This window comes from Lontra canadensis, unplaced genomic scaffold (genome assembly GCF_010015895.1).
Source record: "Lontra canadensis isolate GAN:19392208 unplaced genomic scaffold, GSC_riverotter_1.0 scaffold217, whole genome shotgun sequence".
NCBI lineage: Eukaryota > Metazoa > Chordata > Mammalia > Carnivora > Mustelidae > Lontra > Lontra canadensis.
The window spans coordinates 396,211-420,121 of NW_022631211.1; the positions used below are offsets into that span (position 1 = coordinate 396,211).

At 44.5% G+C, this 23,911-nt stretch overlaps 2 protein-coding genes across 2 annotated transcripts in view; both read right to left on the reverse strand.

The window, feature by feature from the left end:
* TRPV1 (transient receptor potential cation channel subfamily V member 1) overlaps positions 1-5,822 on the reverse strand; it is a 43,954-nt gene extending 38,132 nt beyond the window's left edge. Inside the window, exon 1 of the mRNA XM_032848995.1 lies at positions 5,734-5,822. The gene's annotated coding sequence lies outside the window, so the exon portion shown is untranslated. The remainder of the gene's footprint in view (positions 1-5,733) is intronic.
* On the reverse strand, positions 963-23,504 carry SHPK (sedoheptulokinase). Its single transcript, XM_032848998.1, has 7 exons — positions 23,304-23,504; positions 18,001-18,142; positions 11,166-11,349; positions 10,470-10,622; positions 9,309-9,484; positions 5,734-5,934; positions 963-1,736 (listed from the first exon to the last, which is right to left on the reverse strand). Exons 1-7 carry the CDS (start codon positions 23,469-23,471, stop codon positions 1,324-1,326), a joined length of 1,437 nt encoding a protein of 478 aa, XP_032704889.1. The 5' UTR covers positions 23,472-23,504; the 3' UTR covers positions 963-1,323.
* Between the last annotated feature and the right edge of the window lie 407 nt (positions 23,505-23,911).

Sequence of the window (23,911 nt, forward strand, 5' to 3'; positions counted from 1 at the left end):
CCCAAAGAAGACAGGTATGTCTTATTAAAGGCGCAAGGCTCTGGAAGAGTGAGCTTTAGTATCTAAAATCCAATCAGCATGGCCAGGCAGATTAATCTAAGAGCTTCAGACAATCACATAACTGTGACATTTACAAAGAGGCAACATGACTGTTTACCAGACTCGTAGTTGCCCAGGTGCCTCAGAGTCAGGCCTGCCTGAGCCTTAGAATCACTCTTGGGAGTGTGGAGTTAGATGCAGCAATGACAGCTTTCTCCTAGATGCTCTGGGATCCCTGCAGGGAAGCTGAGTCCAGGGGGATGTTTCTGCAGCCCAGGAACACAGAGGCTTGGCCCACCAAGGCCTACCCCAAGAGAAGGAAAAGCTAGTACCCACAGGATAAAGGGGTTCTCTCTGATCAAATTGGCCGCTCTGACAGGAGCATGCCCAGCCACATCCCTTCCCTTGGAAAGATTCCCAAGATTGTGCAGGCACAAAAACACACTGCTGCCCAGACACTCCTCTGGAAAAGGGTCCCAGACTCTTGGAACAATATGCCTGAATGATGGGGCCACACAGCAGCGGTCTCCCTTGCTAGTCATGCCACCCGCCTTTACTTCCCTGCTCTGTAACTTCAAGCAAGTTAAGGATCTGGAGCAGCTCCAGTACAGAAGGCTCTCCTTGGAAGGAGAAGCATATCGCCATGCACACCAGGCACATACATGCACATGCGCCATGCATCTCCATCTCAGCCAGTCTGCTTTACCATCTTGGGCCATGCCTTGCCTCAGCTAACCAGCTCTGGCCAAGGGAGAACAAGAATGGGAGAGGGGCCTTAGGGACACATGGTACAATCCAGTAGGGAAGGACTTTTCCAACAGTGCATATGACCCAAGTCTGGCCTTCATGTCCCAAAAAAACAATCATTCCAAAAGCTGGAGCTGGGGGCAGGGTGGGGAGGTCTTCTTTTCTTAATTGAAGACTTTTTGGTGTCTGAAGTCCACATTTATTTTCTCTTTGTCTACAGGTGAATCACAGAAGAGTCTGCTGACCATGATGCTGGGCTACTGTTCCTTTTCTTTCTTTTTCCCTCTTTTTTCCACATGTACATTTGCAACAAATTCCCGAGTGAGTCTCTTGGGAAGCGCTGATTTGAGATCCAGCTGATGAGTCCTGCCTGCATTATTAGAGTATGAAGATAGGTACTTGGTCAAGATGGTTCCCTGAAAATGAGCTTTGCTTAAAAGCTGCCCACAAAACTGTCCAGTTCAAGGATGACCCCAAGGTCATGTCATGAATGTTAGTTAGATAAAATCTGCAACAGTCTTTTGGCCAAAAAATGCACTAAGACTCCCTCTGGTTAAGACTTCTCTGGAGCATGACCAGCGCTGCCCCCACAGCTGCATCCACATCCTGCCCAAAGGACACTGGGAAGGGAAAAGCCCTTTGCACCTCCTGCTTTAGCACCTCATTCCTGGACAGTGCACTCCCACTACCAATCACCCGTTTCACACCCCAATCCTTGAGCTGTTGAAATGGAAGCATGGAGTGCAGGTTTTGAACAATGCCCCGGCACAGAGCCCGGGTCACGTGCCCCAGGGAGAGGTCAGAGGAGGAGATTCTGGTCACTGAGGCCAGCTGGTCCGGCAGGTGCCTCTCGCCCAACACCGTTGGAGTGATAGTTAGGCAGGTGTCTCTTTGCTGTGCAGCTGCCTGGATCATGCATGAATACACAGTGGATTCTTCGACCTCTAGACCTTCCAAGAACAGAAAAGACCTGTGTGAGTTCATGCACCCTTGCTGTAGGCTAAGACAGTACAGAATTCCCAGTGAATAGGGGTAGATCTACTTGTTGCTCATCCTCACTTGGCTGGCTGTTTCCTGGCTCAGTGACTCATGCAGCTAGCTAGCTATGCTCTGCTCCAGACACCAGCTGGCTCTCTCACCGCAGACTCCAGGCGAGACTTCAGGGAGAGATCTCGTAAGTGTTGCTGTGAACACGAAGCACCCAACAACTAAGCATCCCATAACTATGCTCCCAAGGGAGGCAAATGCATTCACTAATCAAAAAAGCATCATCACAGCTACTATTAGACTTATCAGCAGTGTCAAAAAAAACCCAGGACCACAGTGCTGATCACAGTCTAGCCCAGTGCTCAGCAAGAGGTTGAGAACCACCAGTCTAGACCAATGCATTTCACATTTGAATATGTATATGAATCAAGTAGGGATCTTATTAAAATGAAGTTTCTGATTCCGTATGCCTTGGGGAGCCCTAAGATTCTGCAGTTGTTACCCACTCCTAGAGGAAGCCAGTGCTGCTGGCCCCAAAACTACACTTTTGAGGTAGAAGGTTCTAGACCAGTGCTTACTGACACTTAAGGGCATAACAATCATTTTATAAAATGCCTACCCCACCCCACCTCATGGCCAAATCATCAGCTTTCTGCAGGCAGGACTAGGACATCAACATTGTTTCCACAATGTTTTAAACTCCTCAAGTGTTTCCAGTGTGCAGCCAGTGCTGAAAGCCACCACCCCAGTGTGACCATGAAAGTCTCCTCAGCAGCACATTTAACTCACACAAACTCAACTACATACACTTGGGAATGAGACAGAGAGAGGAAGAGGGAGAAATAATTTAAATATCATAGTCAAAATGTGATCAGCAGAACTCTGGTTCAACATGCCAGAATCAGGGCACCTGGCTGACTTGGTCAGTACAGTATGTGACTCTTGATCTCAGGGTTGTGAGTTCAAGTCCCATGTTAGGCATGGAGCCTACTTAAAAAATAAAAAAAAAAAATGCCAGAATGAATATTAGTGTCTTTCACCTCCCTCTAGAAATTCTACTAAAATCTAAGAAAAATCACATGCTTGATGAATAACCTAGCACATGTGTACAAGTATACAAATCTGTAGGACTGAGTCCTTTGAGAATTTGTTCAAAAGATATGCACATCATATTCTTCCCTTAGAAGTTGGACCAATTTACCCTACTACTGAATGTAGAAGAGGGATTATCTCCCCACATCATAGGAAACACAGTGCATTGAAAACTTCTAAAAGAATAGATAAAGAATATAAAACCATGAAACTAGTGGGAAAAAAGGGAAAGGAGATGAAAAAGAAAAAAAAAAAACAGATCAATCAAATAGAAAGCTTTCGAATAGAAAAGTTCCACCTGGCTGGCTCAGTCAGTAGAGTGTTTGAATCTTGATCTTAAGGTCATGAGTTCAAACCCCACATTGGGTGTAGAGATTACTTAAATAAAAACTTTAAAAAATAGAAAGCAGAGGGACTAAGGAGATATGATGATTAAATGCAATGTGGCATCCTGAATTGGATCCTGGAACAGAAAAACGACATTAGTGGAAAATTGCCAAAACCCAAAGAAAGTCTATAGTTAAAAGCAGAAAACAATGAGCCATGTGCTTGTACGTCCTTAATAAAAATTCCCTAAAGAATGTTAAGGAAATGTTAAAATAAAGTGTTCTTCCTCACTGGGAAACATTTGGGCCATGAGAGGCACCTGAAGGAAGGAACAGATTAGCTGAAGGCCCAAGAGACCTGGTTTCTAGACCTGTCTCTCCATTCCTTGGCTTACCACCTTATTCAAATCTACTGGAGGGGATCAAATGCTATGAGTTGCCCAATATTCACATCAAAGGCTTAGAATCACAGACCATCAGAGCTGAAAAAACACAGAAGGGAAGGGACTTGCCAAGGCCACGTAATAACTTGACCGAACAGAGAACTGAGGCCACTCTCCCGGGTCGCACCACCACACAATGCTTATTTAACAAGCAGTTATATCACACTTGTTATGGGCCAGACATCATTCTAAGTGCTTTGCAATATAACTCACTTGATCCTGACAGTCTTTCAGGGTAGATCTGGGATAACCCCTTTTCAGAGGAGGAAAGCGAAGAACAGAGGGGATAAGTAACCTGCCCTAAAGCACAAGAAAGTGGCAGGGCCCGGATTCAAACGCAGGCCACCTGGCTTCAGAGTCCCTGCTCTAAGCCACATGAGGGTGGAACTCATGTTTTTTAACTTCTGTAAGATAATGCAAATCTAGGGTATTCTGAATAGAGAGAGAGTTTTATTTTTATATCTTGTGCTTTAATATTTCCATATCTGGTTAATAAGTGTAATGTCTCTTATCTCAACAACCTATTGTATTTGTATCTATATATTTCTTCTTATTTATTTATTTATTTTAGAGAGGGGAGGAGGAGCAGAGGGGGAGACAGAAAGAGAATCTTGAGCAGACTCCCTGCTAAGCACGGAGCCCGACGCTGGGCTTGATCCCACAACCCTGAGATCATGACCTGAGCCAAAATCCAGAGTCAGACAGACAACCAACTGAGCCACCCAGGCACCCCTATTTATTTATTTTAGAGAGAGGGAGAGAGTGCACATGAGCAGGGGCAGGGGCAGAGGGAGAGAGAGAATCCTCAAACAGACTCCATGTGGAGTGCAGAGTCCTATGTGGGGCTTGATCCTGGGACCCCAAGATCATGACCTGAGCCCAAATCAAGAGTCAGACACTTAATTAAGTGAGCTACCCAGGTACCCCTGCATCTATAAATTTTTAATCAAATGACGTAATTGTAGAAATTTCTTAAAAGGTTAAGTTACATCCAATACTAGCCTTCAAAGTCCTCAGTTTCACCAAAATAAGAACCATGACAATGCAAAAGACTTTTCATTTTCAAAGGATCTTACAGAGAAATTAAATATTACCGTCTCTTTCAGGGGTAAAAATAACAAGTCACTTCTGTGTAAAGAAAATACCGGTCAACTCAGTCAACAATTCATAGAGCCAACCAGTCAAACCAGTATCTAAATATAGGGCTTGCCTAAAGATTCTGATAACTGGTTCTGCATCTTGAAAACCTTTTCTGACACAGGCAAAATAAAATCAGAGTTCTGTTCTTTTAATGACACATTCCTGAGGGGATCTCAGCCAAGGGGGCAGAATTCCCCTGAAATCCTGACATCCCTAGCCAGCCAGAAAGGACATGTCAGCAACACCTGTCTGCACAAGCAGTATGACCTTCCCATGTGCTCCCTACTACCTGTGTCTCACCTTGTTACTATGCTGAAAGCTTCCCAGAGTGACCTGATTCAGAGCTCCAACAGGTGGACTAGTGATTTCCCTATACCTGCATGGCTGACCAGAAATTTCATCTCTACCTCAAGTGCTTGGAAAGGGAGCCTCTCCTGGAAGGAGGTTACATGTTTCTCTGCGAATGAAGAGCAGAGAAAGGCCCAATCTATTCTACCCTGATGAAAGCAGGAGGGTATCAGAGTTCTCAGGGATCCCTTCCAAGAAAGGGAGCCAGGAACCACTTGCCAGGAATCAGTGCTATAAGGATTTTATAATAATGTAAAATACCAAGACACTCTTCACTCATCCATGTTTGATCGTTTTATTTTCAGCTGTCTGTAGTCATCAGAAAGGGAGAGTGACCTACTAACAAAGTAACCAGGGGGCACAGGAAAGCCAGGGGACTAGTCAAAGTTAGAGGAGAAAGTGCTCCCTCAGAAAAAAATAGGTGACAGCAGCTCAGAAGATGAGAAGAAAAAAGGCTGCAGGCCCAGATCCCCAAAGAAGGAAGGAATGTGCTAGAGCTGGGCAGGATCGGACACATGAATCTAGGAGCTTAAATAACACAGGCAGCACCAAGATACTGCCACATCGCAATGACAAGCAGGGAACACATCACTGTGTGGGCAACACCTTACCTAGATCTGTCATCCACTGTACCAGCATGTGGACAAATGTGGCCAGCACATTGCCCCCATTGAGTGATGCTGCCACCGCCAGGTAGGTCCTGTCAAAGTACGGAAAGTAGGTGACTGGAGTCGCAGGGTCTGGAGTCTGCGCTGGCTGGAATCCTGAAGGCATGGAGGTTGCCAACTGAACTGAGGTGCTGATGTTGAGAACTGGGGTCCAAGGAAAGCAGAAGTTAGGCCTGTTGGCTGACTCAGAGGGCACAGGTCACAACAGGGCAAGGGGAGAGTATTCTGGTTTAAAAAAATATGTCTTCAAATTCTTTGAGACTCCTCCTTTTTGGAAGGTAGAGCCTAATTTCCCTTACCCTGTGAGTGTGGGTGGGACTTGGGGGACTGGCTTCTAATTGAGAAAATAAAGCAGAAGGGGTCCTGTGTCATAAAAAGGGTCATATAGGATCATAAAAAGGCACTGCAGCTTCTGTCTTGGATCACTTGCTCTGGGGAAAGGCAGGCACCATGTCATAAGCAGCCCTGTGGAGAGGTCCATGTGGCAAAAAACTGAGGCCTCCTGCCAAAAGCTACGTAAATGAGCTGAGAAGTAGATCCACCAGGCCTGGCCAATCCTTTGGATGACTGCAGACCCAGCTAAGCCAACACCTCGATTGCAATTCCATGAGAGACCTTAAACCAGACCATCCAGACACATCCAGATTCCTGACTCTCAGAAACTATGAGAGATAATAAATGTTTGCTGCTGGAGGCTATTAAGCACTGGGATGATTTGTTACACAACAACACACAATGACGTACAGAGAGTAAGACCTCACTCAGTCCAAGTATTTGACTCTCTGTGGAGGTTTCATTCATTTTTTCAGCAAGTGCCACCTCTTCCTTATATCCATGGTGTTTTTCTTAACCTCCCTCCACCAGCAGGGGAAAAGCTCCCAGACTCAGCACAGACGGGATGATTTCCTCCTCTGGATTGAGGCCAAGGCTTGTGGATGATTCTAGAAATCTCTTTTCTTCCATGTCTCACAAGATCTGGCCAAAAAGCCTATTCTTCTCAGTCTGTTGGGATCTGAAATAACTGAAGTCAGCATGTAACCTTCCTACCTACTGGGAGGTTGGAAGCAAGAAGACTGAAAACAATCTTAGAAAGCCAATAACCTTTATTTTCTGCCATATCAAGCCTTTCACCATGACTCTTTACCAGAAGCAACATGTCCTCCACCTGTCCCTTCAAGTGGAGGTGTCAAGGATGGAGGCCAACCAACTTTGACCATGGACACAGAACAAGTGAGAACAGCCAGCAGCCCCAATCTGGAACCAGAGACTACAACCAGCTCTGTGAAGAGGGAACCTAATATCTACTTTCTTCCCATCTGACTAGCCCTTCACTTACTGTAGAGAAAGTACATTTACATCTAGGCACAAGATAGTCTGCTGTCAAGGGAATAGCCTTTGATTAGAAAACCACCAGTGTAGAAAGAGCCAGGCTCTTTAGAGGCACCATTCCAGTGTGTCACAACTGCCCCATGAGAAACATATCACTGCCCTCCTTTTGGATGGTGACAAGGGCTCAGGAAGAAAAGCAACCTGTCCAAGGCGACACCGGAAGGAGAAGAGGGGCTAAATTCTCATCCAGGTCAGTAGGCTGGACTCCAAAAGTCCATGTGAGCTCCCTGACATTTACACTCTGAGATGGTGTATTGGGAAAATTAAGTGTCACAGAATAAATTTAGCACATTTTCCTGAAGAATTGATTTTAGTTGAAAATTTGGGAGAAAAGGTTTTGAACGACTTTTGACTTTAGAAGACCTTTTTTCCATAAAATATGTGCAAACAAAATTGGCAGAATTTCACTTTTCTCTTTCAGATAATTTTGCAGGAAGAGGAATTACTACCTAAAACAACATAAAAACAGTCCTTGAAATGTTATCTCTTAAGACTGTCATGAAATAGGAACAAACTGCATAGAGCAGAAAGCTGGTCAGAATGTTTAAACTCAGGGTTGAATTGTAATAGTTCTAACTGATGGAAGAAAAAAGATGTGATAACAAAGAGAATTCAGGTAAGATGAATGAATTCTCCATGCCCCTTGATAACAAGGAAGGGACTTCCAGAGTGGACTCACTCAGCCAGCCTGCCATGAAGATCAAATGAAACCCCCATCCTGCAACCACCCTGTTTGGGCACCCCAATTCTCCCCTTGTCCAGGGAGGCGCAAACAATAGCCCACAGGCCATATCCACCCCACCATGTGTTTTTGTGTGGTCTAGGAGCTAAGACCAGCATTTACATTTTGCTTGAAATAATAGATTTATTGAGATATAATTTGCATAATTCACCATAAACAGCAACCTTTTAAAGGGTATAATTCACTGGTTTTTAGTATATTCACAGTTGTACAGCCATCACCACAATCTGATTTTAGCACATTTTCATCACTCCAAAAAGAAACCTTGCACCTGTTAGCACTCGGGGCTCCACCCAGCCCCTGGCAACCATTCATCTGCTTTCTGTCTCTACAGATTTGCCTGTTCTGGACTTTTCTTAGGAATGGAACCAGAGAGCATGTAGCCATTTGAAACTGGCTTCTTTCATTCCTCTCTCTCACTCCCATGTGTGGCATTTAAGCTATGTGGATATATCACATTTTTAAAACCCATTTATCAGTTGGTGGGCATTTGGATTGGTTCAACTTTTTGGAATTATGACTTATCATGAATAATGCTGCTAAGAACATCTGTTTGAAGTGTTTGTGTGGGCATGTGTTTCCAGATCTCTTGGGTCTGTACCTGGGAGTAGAACTGTGTGATAACTCCCTATTTCACTTTTGAGGAACTGACAGACTATTTTCCAAAGGGGCTGCAGCATTTTACTATCCAGTAGCATGTTCCTACACTTTTAAATGGTTGAGAAGTCAAAAGGAGAAGAAAATTTCATGACACATGAAAATTCCATGAAATTCACATTTTAGTGTCTATAAATGAAGTTTTACTGAAACACAGCTATACCCCTATTCATTTATGTATTGGCTATGGCTGCTTCCGTGCTTCAGCAGAGCTGAGTTGTTAGGACAGGAAACTATATGGCCTGTAAAGTCTAAAATATTTACTTTCTGTCCCTTTACAAAAAAAGTTTACCAAGCCCTGCCCTAGACTGAGGCCTCCACCTTACTGTGACTCTTTTACACTGAATACAGAAAGACAGCACTCCTAATCAGATCGGATGGAACTTCCACTGACAAACACATAATAACACAAAACCCGAAAACCTACTAATCTATTTTTTGGTCATGGAGTTATACAGAAATCAGCCAACTAGAGAGAGTCAATTCCCTTACCTGGCCCTAAAGAGGAAAAGCACAGACTGTGGTCAGGGACAGAACTTGGCCAGCTGGATTGTAAGCTCCCAGAGGAGGGGCTTCACCTATAGGAAGGAGGCTGTTTTTCATGTTTACAGTATAACTATAGACAGGATGCCAAGGCTGCTGGTTATGTGCGCCCCTTGGGCCCTCACACAGAGCTGGCGCTTAGGAGGTACTAGAAGAAGTCTGAAGAGCCAATAAAAGAAAGACTTACCTGCATCTGTCCTTTTGGCCATACAGGAATAGACGGAGGCCTGTAAATCACCCAAGGCCACGCCCACCTGTGTCCCCTTTGGGATTTCAAACCAGGCACGGGAAGTTCTGCCTGCCACACTGCCAGCCTCCGCGATGTCTGGGAGAAGGCGGACAGGAAAGCCTGAGGCCCTCAATCTGCAATCCAAAAATGGACAGTGTATTCGCCCGGAGCTTGATTTTTGGTCTTTGTTGTTTCCAGGAAACTCAATGAAGGAAAACACTACAGGATACACACACAAGGAGGGAGGGTAGAATCCAGTGTTTTCACAGAGGGCCTTTTTGGCTTTTTTTAAACCATGAAAAATAGACTTGCATTTTTTAAAAAGAGAACACTGGCTTTCAAAAGTCTGGGGATTGGCCGTCCAGGGGAGAAAACAACTAGTTTAAGCAGGGGTGATCAGGAAGAGTTAGATAAGAGCCAGATATCATCGCCATCCAGCCTTCTGTGTTTGAACCAAACACAAACACTCAGCAAAGGGAGACAGCATGTCAGCACACAGTCATAGTCAGTTAGCACAGGCCATACCAAAGTCAAACCCATCAGTCTCCTAAACACCAACTGCATTCATCACTCGGGGTTAGTAAACATGGGGCTATCAATTTTACAGAACATGCTAGAAAGTCCTTTACCTGAACTACCAGGTGCTTTTTGTTTTTTTACAGAGCTCAGAATTTAGACCCTGAAGGAAGTGAACTTAGAGGGCACTGGATTTCTGGATCTGAAAAGGCAAATGATTCCTTAAAATGAACTTTTGAAAGACATCCCTCAAGACTACTACTTTCATTTCTTAACCTTATTTAAGAATTTGTTACACTGACAGTTGTTCTTTGAAATCCGCAGGCTAGGTCCAAGTCACAGAGAACAGGGGAGCCCAACCTAGGTCTGGACAACTGTGGGGGAGCAGGACAGCATGTGTATGGGGCACCCCCCCTCCAAGGGTTCACTTACAGCCTGGCCCACCCTTGCCTGGTGACTGGAACAGGCTGAGGGTCTTTGGAACCTGATTCCTGGGCTCTTGGAATCCTCCACTATTGTTCCCAAATGGGAAAGCCCCACTAAATCACTTGCATTCAAGATTCTGGCCTTTACCCTGGAGCCAGATTGAAAAGATATACTCACATCTCCAAGTTCCAGCTTTGGCTCTGAGTGTTGAAATAGCCCCAGCTAGCAGCATTCTGGTCACACATCAGGGATCTTGGCAAGCCACACAGCATGGCAACCACATAGTCATGGATGGTGCCAGCAGCATCATAGGACTTCAGGAACTCTGGGCTAGTTTTCATACCAAAAACAGTTCAACGTGGTCTAATAGCAACTTGAAAGCATGTGCTACACCTAGCTGCAGGCAGTGGACTAGACATGGCATAGCTGGGTGGCAGCAGGCATCCCACATGCTGTGGCTCCCTGATGGCCGAACCTCCAGGGGGAGGCCTTCCCAGCCACTCAAGGCAAAGCTGGCTGGAATTGGCCTTCAGGGAGTGGTTTCAAGGGAGAACATGCCATGCTTGAGAAAGCAGCACCTCAGCAGCCCTGACCCCACCATGAATTTACCACACAACCCTTGGCAAGTCCCTTGCCCTCTCTGCCTTTTTCTTCCCCACTCTGGTTTAGAATCAGATAACCAACAAGGAGCCCTCTGAGAAATGAAGCAGTTCTAGACAAAGTCTAGGTCTTGTGACCACCCCTGTGCCAGGCCGCCTCACTGAGGGATGCTCCAGCAGGTGGAATGATACCAACCGGCTGGAGATACAGACTCCTGGCCATTCTCGTGTCCCTGGAAATCCAGCACCTGATTCAAAAATCAGTTGTCCATACCTGTTCTTCAAAAGCCAGAAGATGGTTGCACAGCCAAACCCCGAGGCCACACTGAGATGGGACTCTGGTTGGGGCAAAGAAGCCAGGAACCCACTGCTACACCGGCCGTCCTGCCATGTGACCAGGGGGCTCACAGCTCTGGGCTCAAACACAGGAGAGGGCCCTCTCTCTGTCCATTCACAGCCTGGAACAAAGGAAATTACCAAAAACAGAGAAAAGAACAACTGACCAGCAGCAGCATGTCCTCGAGACCACTCTGCTAGTGAGATCACAGCATAATGCTTCACGTATGCACATGGGTTCTGCTATCAGAGCACCTGGATTTAACACCGGGCTCCACCACCAACGGCTGCATGACCCTCACCAAGTCACCTACTCCCTCCATTTATCCCACCTCCTCTATGTTCCCCTTAATTCATTTTTTAAAGCTGATGGCATAACCCCTCCCCCTCCCTGTAAGAAAACAAATTTGGTACACTCTCAAGTCCCCTAGTTTCTGTCCTTCCAAACCTTATCATGATAATATTATCTAGACTTGATTCTGGATGATGATGGGTATATTTTCTCTTTTCCTTTGGTCTTAACTAATTGATTTTTAGACATCAAACTTTACTCAGGAATCTGGCCATCTTTACTTAATTTACCTCATTTATCTCTTGAAATCTGGATTTTTTTCCCCTCTGCTCTTATTTAAATATTTTATCCCAAATTAGTTCCAGCGAAGCTCATTCTGTGGCAAAGCATCTAGAGGCCTATATGGCTCAGAATATTTTTTCATACCCTCATATTTGAAGGACAGTTGTAACATTCTAGGTTCTAAATTCCCTTTCTTCAATACTTAAAAATACTTTGTAGACTTGTGATAGATTGCCACAAATTCCTTGCTACTACTCCCATTAAGGGGTAGAGTTCAAATCCTCTCTCCTTAAATCTAGGCTGGCCTTGATGATTTGTGAGAGCAGGAGAATGTGGGGGCAGTGACATCCTAGGACTGCCAAGGTTAGGTCATAAGAAGATTTGCAGCTCCCACCAGAGATTCCTGGAGCACTCACTCTGGAGGATTCCAGCCACCATGTAAGAAGTCCCACTACCCTGAGGCCACCATGCTGAAGAAACTAGGTGGAGAAAACACATGGAGGCATCTAGCAGGCCATCGTCAGCTGGGTCTAGCTTTCCCCACCAAAACATCAGGCATTGACCAGAACTACCCTTGAACCCTCCAGACAAATCTGTCCACTAGATGAATACTCCCAAGCAACCTCTGTCAACCCCACATAGAGCAGCTCAATCTGATACGCAGAAGTAGTTCATACAAGGTATGGTAAAATGGTTGCTATTTTAAGTCACTGAGTTTTGGAGGTAGTTTGTTATGCAATAGAAAACCCAAATGTGATTCCATTGCATTTTTACATAGAATGTTGCTATTGAAAACTATCTAGTCAATCTGCTTCTATTCTTTTATTTAGGACCTGATCTTTCACTCTGTAAGCTTTTGGAGTTTTCTTCGTCTTTGAAATCCTTAAAAGTTTGCTCTAATATATCCAGCTGTAAGGTTTTCCTTCTCTCCCTCCATTGACATTCCATGGGCCCCTTTGGTCCAGACTGTCACATCTTATTTTGTCAATTATGGTAAATTTACTCCATTAATTCCCCACAAACTTCCTCCTCTACCACTTTTATTTTTCCTTTTCTATATCGCCTAGTATTCAGATGCTAGTGCTTCTATTTGTATTTTCAATATTTCTTTTTTTAAATATTTTCTACTTCTTTGTCCTTTTCTTCTTCCTTCCTATCTATCCATTCTGCTATTAATCCCATCTATTACACTCTTTATTTCAACCATTATATTTTTTTATGCCTAATATTTCTGCTTGGTTCTGTTTATGTTTTCTTCTTATTTTTTTTTTTTTGCTAATATTCACCTTTCATATATTTTAGTATGTATGTCAGGCTAATTTTAAATTCTTAGACTGTCCACTCTAAAGGTCTGCAGAGGATGGATGAGACCTGGGGTGAATCCACAGTGAACCCATCCCACCCTGAAAAACATCTCCTCAGATCAGGGCTTCCAATCTGCCCCCAGGATGAAACAATGTTTTGAGGATCCTTAGATTATAGGTCACCAGCCTGTGATTTGGGGAAAGACTCCCGCTTTTCTCCACTGACTTGATTTTATTCAAGGACACCTGAATTACTATGGATGTGGGGACAGGTACTGCTTGTCCTAAAGCCACGACAGTCCAGGGGAACCAGCAGTTCTCCTCTTGATTTATCTTCCCACAGGCAAGGCTGGTTGCCTCTTGCCCCAGATCCAAACCATCAACCCACATGCACCAACTCAAAGTAGCCCCATCACCCTAGGTTCTCTTACAGTGTTCTCCCCTTTCTTTGGTGTTTTTCTCTTATGATTCTTCTGAAACCAATCTTGGGGGAGAGAGCCAGCAGTCAAGCTAGTTCAGCATCTTGGCGGCAACTGTATGTGGAAGTCCAGAGGTGGAGGAAACTTATAACTATTTCTTAGGTCCTGATATCTCTTCCTGCCACATGTTGACTTTACTGTCAAACTAGTAGCAAGGGAAAGGTTAGAGTTAGGGTGTATTGTCTGTGCTATATATATAGGGTTGTATGTATTAAACGAATTAACACATGTACACATTTAGAACAGTACCTGACACGGTGAGTACTCAATTCATGTTAGTGATGATAATGATGAAAATGAACCATTACCTTCAAACTCTGTCCAAGGTCTAAGACTTCCAACAGCCTTATACAAAGAGAATACACACCCCCCCCTACATATCTTTTGTTCTCTCCTATCCTCATACAAGGGAGATTTCTCACACTTGCATACAATATTAATATAACCATTGCAGCAGAATGGGAAAAGAATGTTAATATTAAGTGCCAGTTGAGAAAAATTATCAGCAGCAAGAATACTACAAATCCAATGGACGGACTTGAGAATCTGGCTCCACATGACATGAGATGGCTTCCAGGTGAGACCAATGCCTGCCATGAAACAAACCAGGGCAAAGCCCCACATGCGACTGTTTCATGACCATGACTGATTTCATGCCCCAGATTTGGGAGCCAAAACCATTACATTTTCTTATAAGTATGTTCATTAAGAATCAAAGAAAGAGACTTAACTGCCCCTCCCGCTGAGTTCCAGGCCACGAAACATCCATTCATTCATTCACTCATACATGAATGATTGAATGACATGTGTATTAAATATCTAATATGTATTAGGCACTGGTTCTAGTCCCTGAGAATATAGCAACGAACAAGGAAAAGTCACTACCTTCAGAAAGCTTATATGCTAGGGATATAGAATATAAATAAGCAAATATGTAGTACCAGATACTTTTAATTGCTGTCAAGAAATATACAGCAGTGATAGATATTTGGAGGGTGATCAGGGAAGTCCTCTCTAAGGTGACATGTGAGGAGCGATGTGAATGGAGTAAGGAAGTGATCCAGAAGAATGTCTAGGGACACATACTTCAGGTAGATGCGTCAGAGCAAAGGATCTAGAGGATCTTGTCAGTCTCTGCTTGGTATCCCTGGCTAGTAGCCAAAAGAGCCATGCATCTAAACCACACTCAGTTTCACATGGGGTAAAGGGCTCCTCAAAGCAGTGTACCCTCACAACTGTATACTACATCTGTACTTAAACTTCGAGCTGCATTCTTATCTCAGCTCTAAAGCTGAATCTCTGCAGCTCTTTTTCAACACCTTTATCTGCTTCCAAAACTCTGGTCCTTTTTCAAAAACAAATTTGGACTATTGTTTATTTTCTTTGTATTATAAAACAAATGTGGAGCTCTTACCATGTACAGGTATTGTTCAAAGCACTTCAAAAATATTGATTCATTGAATCTACATAGTAACCTTATCACATAGGTATGATAATTGTCCCCTTTATACAAGAAAAATGAAGCACAGAAAAGTTAAAAAAAAATTGTCAAAGGTCACATAGATACTAAGTGGTAGAACCAGGATTTTCAGTATAAGATGTTCAGATATTACACATAAAGCCAAAGGCTTGGGTCCCAGTCCCCTTCCTGTCCTTGTTAGCCCTTGTGGGTAACCATCCAAATAAAATGTTTACACTGATACAACATATTTGGTTTGCTTTCACGGACTTCCTTTTGTTTTTGTCTATTTTTTAAAAACAAATAGCACTACACTGTATTTCTTTTTCTAGGCGTTGTTTTTATCATCCAACAAATGTTCTGAACTTCCTTCCATGTCAGGATACGTGAACGTACCTCCTTCTTGCTAACTACTGCATGTTTTTCTGCAGCATGGGCACGCCAACATTTATTCCTCCATGCCAGTTTCCACTAGCGTGACAAGGGGGCAAAGAACGACCATGAACGACCATCCTTATGCACATCCATAGGAAAGGGATTTTCCTGAACAGATTCCAAGTTGCAGAGCTGCTGAGTCATAGCAGTTCCCTAATTTTTAACAGGCCCCACCAAACCGCCCTCCAAATGGCTATGCTAATTTACACTACTACCAGTCATATTTAAAAGAACCAATTTTCCACCCCATTTGCCAACTCTTGGCATTTTCAGACTTTGATTTCTTATAATCCAGTGGGTGGAAGGTAACTTCTCTTGTTGTTTTCATCTGTGCTACCCTAATTACTAATGACATTGAGCATCTCTTCATACGCTTATTAGCCGCTTGTATTTCCTCTTCTAGGAACTGCCCTTCTCAGTATCCTCTGCCCATTTTCCACAGAGCCATTTGTCCTTTCTTTGTTCTTGGTTTTTTAGTATGCACCCATATTCACACTAGCAAACGTTTTCTCCTAGTCGGCTGCTTGCCTTTTAGCTTGGTTTTATGATCCCCATTTCTCTCCTGCTATTACTGAGCCTGGAAATGGAGTCTACAGGCATAATAACCACAGGCCTCTCAGAAGACACTCTCACTGCCTTTCCTCTCCGCCCGCTGGCTGGCCTGTGCCCTCGTGGAAGCAATTAGCTCTCTGCTCAGCAAACTGGTGCCTGTCTGTGTTGACGGCCTTGAGTGTGCCCTAGAGGGTGAGGGCTTTGTCTGCTCGTTTCTATGTCTCCAATGAGGTCTAGCATGGAGCCTTATATTGTAGGTACTGAAGCCAAACTCATCTATGGCCACCATTAAAACACAGTGACTTGATCCCAAGTATGATTCACTCAACTCTGCTAAGCAAGTATTACCATTGTCAAAGAGTGGCTTCCCTCCTTCCCAGAAGCAGAAAACAAAACAAGGAGGCATGTGGGTTGTCTCAATGAAATATTAAGCAGCTCTCTCCAACAATGCGGGCAATGGTTTGTGTGGTTGTTACAGAGTCCAGGAAACGGGCAGAAAGGGAGGTGTATGACCAGACCACAATCTTTAGATCTCTGTTGTCCTTTTGGGAAGGGTTTTAGTATTAAAAGGACATTTATCCTCATTAATGCAAAATTAAGGAGTTTAAAAAGCTTTTACAACCTAGATTCCCACTGAGAGGCCAGCTCTAACACCCTAATCCGCTTTCTCCTCCAACTACTGATGAGAGCCAAGCAGCTCCTGTGGTCCCAAAGAGTCTAACAACAAGCAGATAAGAAGGAGGAAAGGAGCAAGAGATACTGCACTGGCTTCTACAGTCACCCAGGCCCTCCTGGGGACTGATTAAAGGATGCATCACTAGACACCTGTCACATTGCTGAGAAGCAGATCACCACTCACTTGGCCCAGGAGAACTGGAATCACTAACTCTCCAGGCAAAAAGGGGTGAACCAATGTTCAAATCCCCTTTACTACAGCCCCCAAAGTAGCCACCCATCCTGTACTTAAAACACCTGCAGTAAAATGCTGGCAGCTTTGAAGCTGGGTGATGGGTATGTGTCTGTTCATAATAATATTCTCCCTACTTTTATGTCTATATAGAATTTTTTATAGTTAAAAAAGGGCTTTTTAATGCTAGCTCTAACAGGAATGCATAACATCCAAGGAAGTTGGACATTCTTTTGGGAAGTTCCTCTCTTCTCTGAGCTACTGCACCCTCCTGTAACTCTGGTCCTTCTTGAGGCCTTTAAGAGCTCAGTGTCTAAAGTCAGACCAACCTGGGTTCAAAAGCTGGAGTCACCACTTGCTGCCATATGACCCTGAGCATATGAACCTCTCTGAACCTCCACTTCTCATCTGCACAGTGGGGCCATTAATGTAACCTACCTCACAAAGATGTTGGGAAAGTTCAATGAGATCATATAGGTAACACCCTTACCAAGCATGCAAGCATTTTTATTTTGCTAGCTTAATAAGTCTCCTCCTAGAGGTCAAACAGAACAGGTCACGGACCTCTGCACTATGGGAGACCTGTTAGAAGAGGACCAACTAAATACTCAGCAGCTGAGCCCATAAAAAGGATGCCCTGAAATTTAAAAATCACAAACTTCTGTGATTATGGCAAACAACAAAAATTATGCCCAAATTCAAGTGTCCCCTGTGTCTTGGCATCTCCCACAACTACACTAATCATTAGTTGTCTGCGCTGATGCTCTGAGACACCGACAGAAATAAAGAGAAAGCTGTGGAAAATCCACTCCACTGAATCCTACAGAGAATCAGAGAGAACTCACTCTTCCCTCGCCCTGTTTATGGACAGAGTGTGAGTAGAGTTCGCTTACTCATTACGCATTTGTACAAGAAAGGGTGCACACAAAATGCAAGAGGCAGCACAGGCCATTTTGTTCACACTGCAGGGTGACCTGTTACTTCAGAGGAGAGCCCTCCGCAGCACTCTGCTATCCCAAATTGATTGCTAGGAGCATATGATCACCCCCAGAGCGCAGCATACCTTGGCCTGTTTTCCAAAACATGACTCCATGCATTTGTCCTGACACTCCAATGCCACAAACTTCCTGAAGCAGCTGCCGAGGAAGGGCAGCAAGGCACTCATTTAGGGCTTCGATGATTCTGCTCACATCCTGCTCCTGCCCCTGGAAACAGAACAGGACACACTGGGCAGGGGCACACAGACAGGGGGAAGAGGGCAGAGGCCTCAAGGAATTTCCTGGGTACTATCTGCCGAGCTAATTCCACTGGGGTCACTTCCAGGACTGCTCACTGGCCTCAGGGAGGACATGTGGGACTGAGGGTTCTCCACCACCTTCAGCAGGGCCTGTAGCAGGAATGTGGTGGGCAAGACTCCAGTCCCTCCCAGCACAGGTGAGTCACTGCTGCGAATTAGATTCAGAAATGGCCAAGGCTCTGCCCTCCGCTGTAGGTGAGTCTGAGCTGAGGAAAGCATTGTCTCTGCCCTATAAGAGTGGACAGTCTCACAGGAAGGATAGGAAAACACAAGAAAGACCATAATGTAAGTAGAAGTTAAGGGTCTATCACAAGGGACACAGAGGTTCAAGATAAGGAAAGGATGGCATATAGCCGGGAGGAACCTGGAGGAAAGTTGTAGTTAGGAAAGGCCTAATGGACTTAAGCACTTTAGGACAAGCTCTAGCATTTTCTTCCATGTGGACTTTAGTTCATCCACATGGCAAACATTTCTTGAGTGCCTTTAGAGCCAGGCCTTAGACTTGGAAACAAAACACCCACTAGGCAAGGCAGGCAAAGAGATAACCCCAAGAATACCTGGGAAGAGCCCCAGGGAGATGGTCCATATGAGGGGCTGGTGGGAGATGAAGCTATAAAAGAGGAGAGGCTGAGCCCGGTGGGGGACCTCAAGACCCAGGCTGAGAGGCTCCTCCTAAAGCCCTCTCCTTGGGCTTTCTGAATAGGATAGTATCATCATCAGAAGGTTAATTAGGCAATGGTATAAGCTACCCAGAGAGAGACTGGTAGTATAGAGAGATTTTGGGGGGTGGGGGGTGGAAATGAGATTCAAGGACGTCAGGACCATCCTTTCCTGATTTGCCTTTTTTCTGATCTGCTGCCTCCTTAAGAACTTCTCAAGGCAGAATAACCTTGAAAACCAAAGTCATGAGAAATAAGAAGCTGTAAACAAACAGCATACTAATATCTATGAAGCAAATGGTCTTTGCGACAAATATGTGAATAGAATGCAGGATTCGAAAAAGGTTAAAGGTCTCTGGAGTCAGAAGCAAAAGCACATTTATGTATCTTAGAGATAACAAAATGCCAAAACCAATTAAGCAGTGTATCCAAATGGGTGGGAGGTACAGACTAATATAACTTTATAAAAGTAGGTGACTCACACCAAAAATATTTAGGGAGGTTCCATGACCATCTCTTCTTTTAAATTATGAAGTCCCTGTTAAAGACTAGAAATCAGACTCCAAGATCCCATCCAATCCCAGGAGATGTCTCCATTCAGTAAGAAGTTTCAAAAAGCTAAGGAGGCCACTACAAAATATACACTTGGAAAAGCAACCCAGATGACGTAATTGTTTTCTCAATGATTAAGTAGATTTCAAGTAGACTCCACACCCAGTGTGGAGCCCAGTATGGGACTTGAATTCATGACCTTGAGATCAAGACCTGAGCTGAGATCAAGAGTTGAACACTTAGCCACTTGAGCCACCCAGGGGTCCCATGATCAAGAATTAAACATGCATGTTTAAAAGAGTCATGCCTATCTGATTAACATTTGTGCTTAAGGAAACTTAAAGAGTATTTGGCATTTTAGATAAATTTATATGCTTAAGAAAATTTGGCCTAGGTTACCTTTGTAATTGAGTAACTGATGTAGATTTGCAATTGTAAGGTCAAATCTCACTACTATATACTTATAAAAGGATTTTAAACATATAAAACATTTAAAGTTTACATCGTTATCCATTTAATTTATTAGATTTATAAGAATTACTTAGGTATTCTGAAAAGCTTTGGGTCAGGCAACTAGAGTACCTTATATACTTAAATAGAATATTGTGTAATGTTATATTTTATATTATATATTTATATAAAATGTATAACTAAGGTACTTAACTGAGATGGCATTAAGTATTATTCAAAGATCCTCAAAATTGATAGGTACATCTTAGACTTACAAATGGAACCAGCTTTATGAGCTAAATTTAAAAGCTTAAGAACTAGGGTTCTGAATTTAATAAGTTGAATACTTATTTTTATTTCAACCAAAGTAAAATGTTCTGGCACACAAAAATTATCTCAAGGCACAAAATAAATTTATACTTAATAACTAGAAGGACCCATGGAAAACTTAGAAGAGAAATGTGGCTCAGCTCTTAATAAATGTTTGGTTTCTGGAGAACTAAAAAGCTCACAGTCTTGGAAAAGTATCTAAAGACTAAGTCCTCAAGCCCAAGATACCCTGCCCAGGGCAGAAGGCAGCCTTCTCCTTAAGACAAACCCCTCACTTGCCCTGTCAGCCTGCTGGCCTTGGGCAGGGGCAGTTCTAAGACTCCACACAAGCCTGAACAAAGGAGTAGAAGAAAAGGAAGGTGAGGTTGGATGGGACGGGGGAAGGAGTGTGAAGAGAGCACAAATCATTTCCCTGAGGCTGCAGCCCCAGACTCTAACAAGACTCTATGGCAGAACTGACTAGGCAGCGAGACACCAACAGAGAGGAGATGCATGGCTGTGCACCTGAACTGAGATGTGTTGGGAGTATAAAAATACATACCAGCCTTCAGATTTAATATGAAAAAACACACAATTTATCTTATTAATAATTTTATATTAATTATTATATATTGAATGATAGTACATTGGATACATTGGACTAAATTAAATACGCAATTAAAATTAATTTCAAATGTTACTTTTTACTTTTAATACTAGAAAACTGAAAATTACAAGTGTGCATCACATTTGTGGTTAGAATTTCTTTTGGATAGTGCTAAAGAGTTCCCACAGGACCTTGGAAGGTGTATCAACCCAAGACAGAGGAGCCACTGTTTAAAATGGGCCCAGGGTGGGTGAGTTGTGTGGGTGGGGATAGTGGAGGAGGGAAATGGGCCAGGCGGCAGTGAAGACAAGGGGGTAGTCAGTGTTCAGCAATTAGTTCGAGTTTCAATAGTGAGTGTGATCAGTGAGTAGCTCTTTGACAATGGGCATACCCACAATGTAACAGGATTGGTGCTGCCCCCTTTCCTTGGTTCAAAATATCCATCACTCTACAACCAAATCAAATCCGAAAACTTTAGATCTGAGGAAGAACGCAGGAACTCATTCAACCCTCCTACCCACCAACCCCTCTTTACAAATGAGGAAACTGAGGCCCAGAAAGGGGAAAGTAATAACTCAGAAAGGGTGACAGAGATTCCCGCAAACATCCTGGTATTTTAAAGTCACAAATACTTAAAAGCTGCCAAGCTTGACCTTGGTGTATACAATACTTCCTAAGAGTAAAAAGTACGGACATAAGGAAAGGACAAGAGTCATCAGGCATCTCTGTAGCTCAGTGGTCCTCACCTCAGGGGTAACGTTTGTCCCCGAGGGCATATTTGGCAGGATGGGGACATTCTGGGGTGTCACAACTGGGTAGAAGGATCTACTGGCATGTAGTACGTAAGGCCAGGGATACTGCTGAATATCCTACAATGCACAGGACAGCTCCCCACAACAAAGAATCATCTAATCCAAAGTATCAACAGTGCCAAGGCTGAGAAATTCTGCTATAGATGAAATTACAGCAATACTGTTTGTCCCAGAGCACAAAACAGACGTGGAGGATGCAAGGGGGCTATTCCTGGCCTCTCCTAAATCTGTCATTAGGCAGGTGTGGCACAGGTGTTCTGTGCCTGTAAACACAGAACAGCCTGCTGCATGCTGTGGGAAGCCTAGAAAGCAGTTTTCAAGAAGTAACCCTATTTCAGGGCCCCTGGGTGGCTCAGTTGGTTAAGCGTCCAATTCTTGATCTCAGACCAGGTCTTGATCTCAGGGTTGTGAGTCCAGCTTTCCCATGCTGGGTGGGAAGCCTACTTGGGAAAAAGGGAAAAAAAAAAAAAAAAAAAAAAAAAGACTGGATCAATTTCAAGAGAAAAGGGCAGTGCCTAACTCCACTCCCTGTAATCCCAACTCTGCTGCTCACCCCCAAAGGTAAGAGCTGAAGATGGCTCTATTTCATAGTCTATGTAGTGAAATAAGCGTTCTAAAATACCCTGATGCCCCAACCAAAGTAATTTGGAGTCTATGAATATGCAAAGTGCTCCTGAACTCTCTATCCTCTGAAATGTTTCTGAGCAAGATAGACTCTGAACCCTAAAGAACTTAGATAAGTGCCAAAAGATTGTGAAAAACAAGCTCTAGGGAATGAGGCTTCTTCGTGGCAGGAAAGGGCCTTAGAGGACACCTATTTCAACTGGGAGAACAAGCAAAGATCCAGAAAGAAAAAAAAAAAGTCCTAAGGTTTCACAGAAAGTTCCTGGATATTAATTTCTATTGTCAATTAACTGAACAAAGAGCTACCTTTTTCAGGGAATTAATGGAATCCAGCTCTAAGAACTGATGATCTTTCTGAACCCACATCTCCAAACAGATCCCACTCTGGTGAAATTCTCCATTTCTACCCCGTAGCTTTCACAAAACACTAGTTTTAATATATAATGATCCATCCGATCTTTTCCTGATATTTAAATCAGCTTATCTCTCCTGTCTATGTCTGCACAGTCCTTCCTCCAAGGTGTCTCAGCCTTTGGGTCCTGGTGTCTTTTGCTGACCAAGTGTTTCAATTCCCCAGTCCACATTCCACCCCTGCGGAATGAGAAGAGCCACTTAGGCCCTATGATTCTACAATCTTAGTTCCTGAGGAAAACCTATATTCTGCCCTGGGGAACAAACTGAATCCTGAACTTGAAGATACCGGATGCCGGCAGGTGTGAGGTGCAGAGAGGTCAAGAACAAGAGAGAGGCCTGAGGTTACACGGGGAGAGCGATTTCCCCAGATCAAAGTACAGAAAGTGGAGGGCAGAGAGCACCGGAATAGAGCGCCATGAGCAATACTGCCAGAGGCCAGAGAGCCAGACGGTGTCAGCAGGTGGGAAAAGCTTCTGGGAGGAAGAGTAACGGATCACAGGCAGCTGCAGCAGGCAGGAAGAGGTCAGACAGGCTGGAGAAATCAGGGAGACTTCTTTGAAGAAGAGGGGTGGCGAGGAGGCCTCCTTTGAGGAGCGAGAGAGTGGCTCCCCGAGGCGGCGCAGCTCCAGGACGCTGCCTCACCTGGTGCCCTGCCGCCGCACTCTGGGCCGCCGCCTCAGCTCGCGTAGCCCGGGCACAGCTCGCCAGTACCACAAACCCGGACGGGTCGCGGGGCACAGCCTCCACCAAGGCCGCCTTCACAGATGTAGTACCCAGGTCGATACCCAGAGTGACCACCCGCGTAGCCATCGCCTCAGAGAGTCGCGCAGCTGACGTATGGGATACTGGCGCCCCCTCCTGCGCGCGCCACACGGGTTCTAGGTGCCGAGGCGGGGCCAAGCCTTCAGCCACACCCAACATTGAGGCTTCTCACCTTCCCATTGGTCGAAGAAGGCGCAGCCCCGCCTACCCTCGCGGCGAGCCCTGGCAATAGGCGGAGAGGCGGCGGAAGGCAGGATCTAGAGGGCCCAGTTCCCCATGACAGCCGTTCTAGGACAGTGGCCTCCCTCCCCGGCCTCGCTCATCGTAGTGGCGCAGGGTTCGCCGACAGGCACTCGGGGCTCCGAGAGCCTCTGTGTCCCCAAAAGTGGTTTAAGCCTCCCACACACCCGAGCCCCCATCCCTGCCAAGGCGCCTAGGCCCCTCTGCTGAGCCCCAATCCTGCCCAATTGTCGAGCTAAGACTAAACT

Bases quoted from the DNA above. Each gene is read 5' to 3' on its own strand.
- SHPK (XM_032848998.1), bottom strand. From the start codon at position 23,471: ATGGCTACGCGGGTGGTCACTCTGGGTATCGACCTGGGTACTACATCT. The intron at 18,143-23,303 runs GTGAGGCAGCGT...TTCTGTTTCCAG, and splicing joins GTGCGGCGGCAGGGCACCAG to GGGCAGGAGCAGGATGTGAG. The intron at 5,935-9,308 runs GTAAGTCTTTCT...CTTGGACCCCAG, and splicing joins GGCCAAAAGGACAGATGCAG to TTCTCAACATCAGCACCTCA.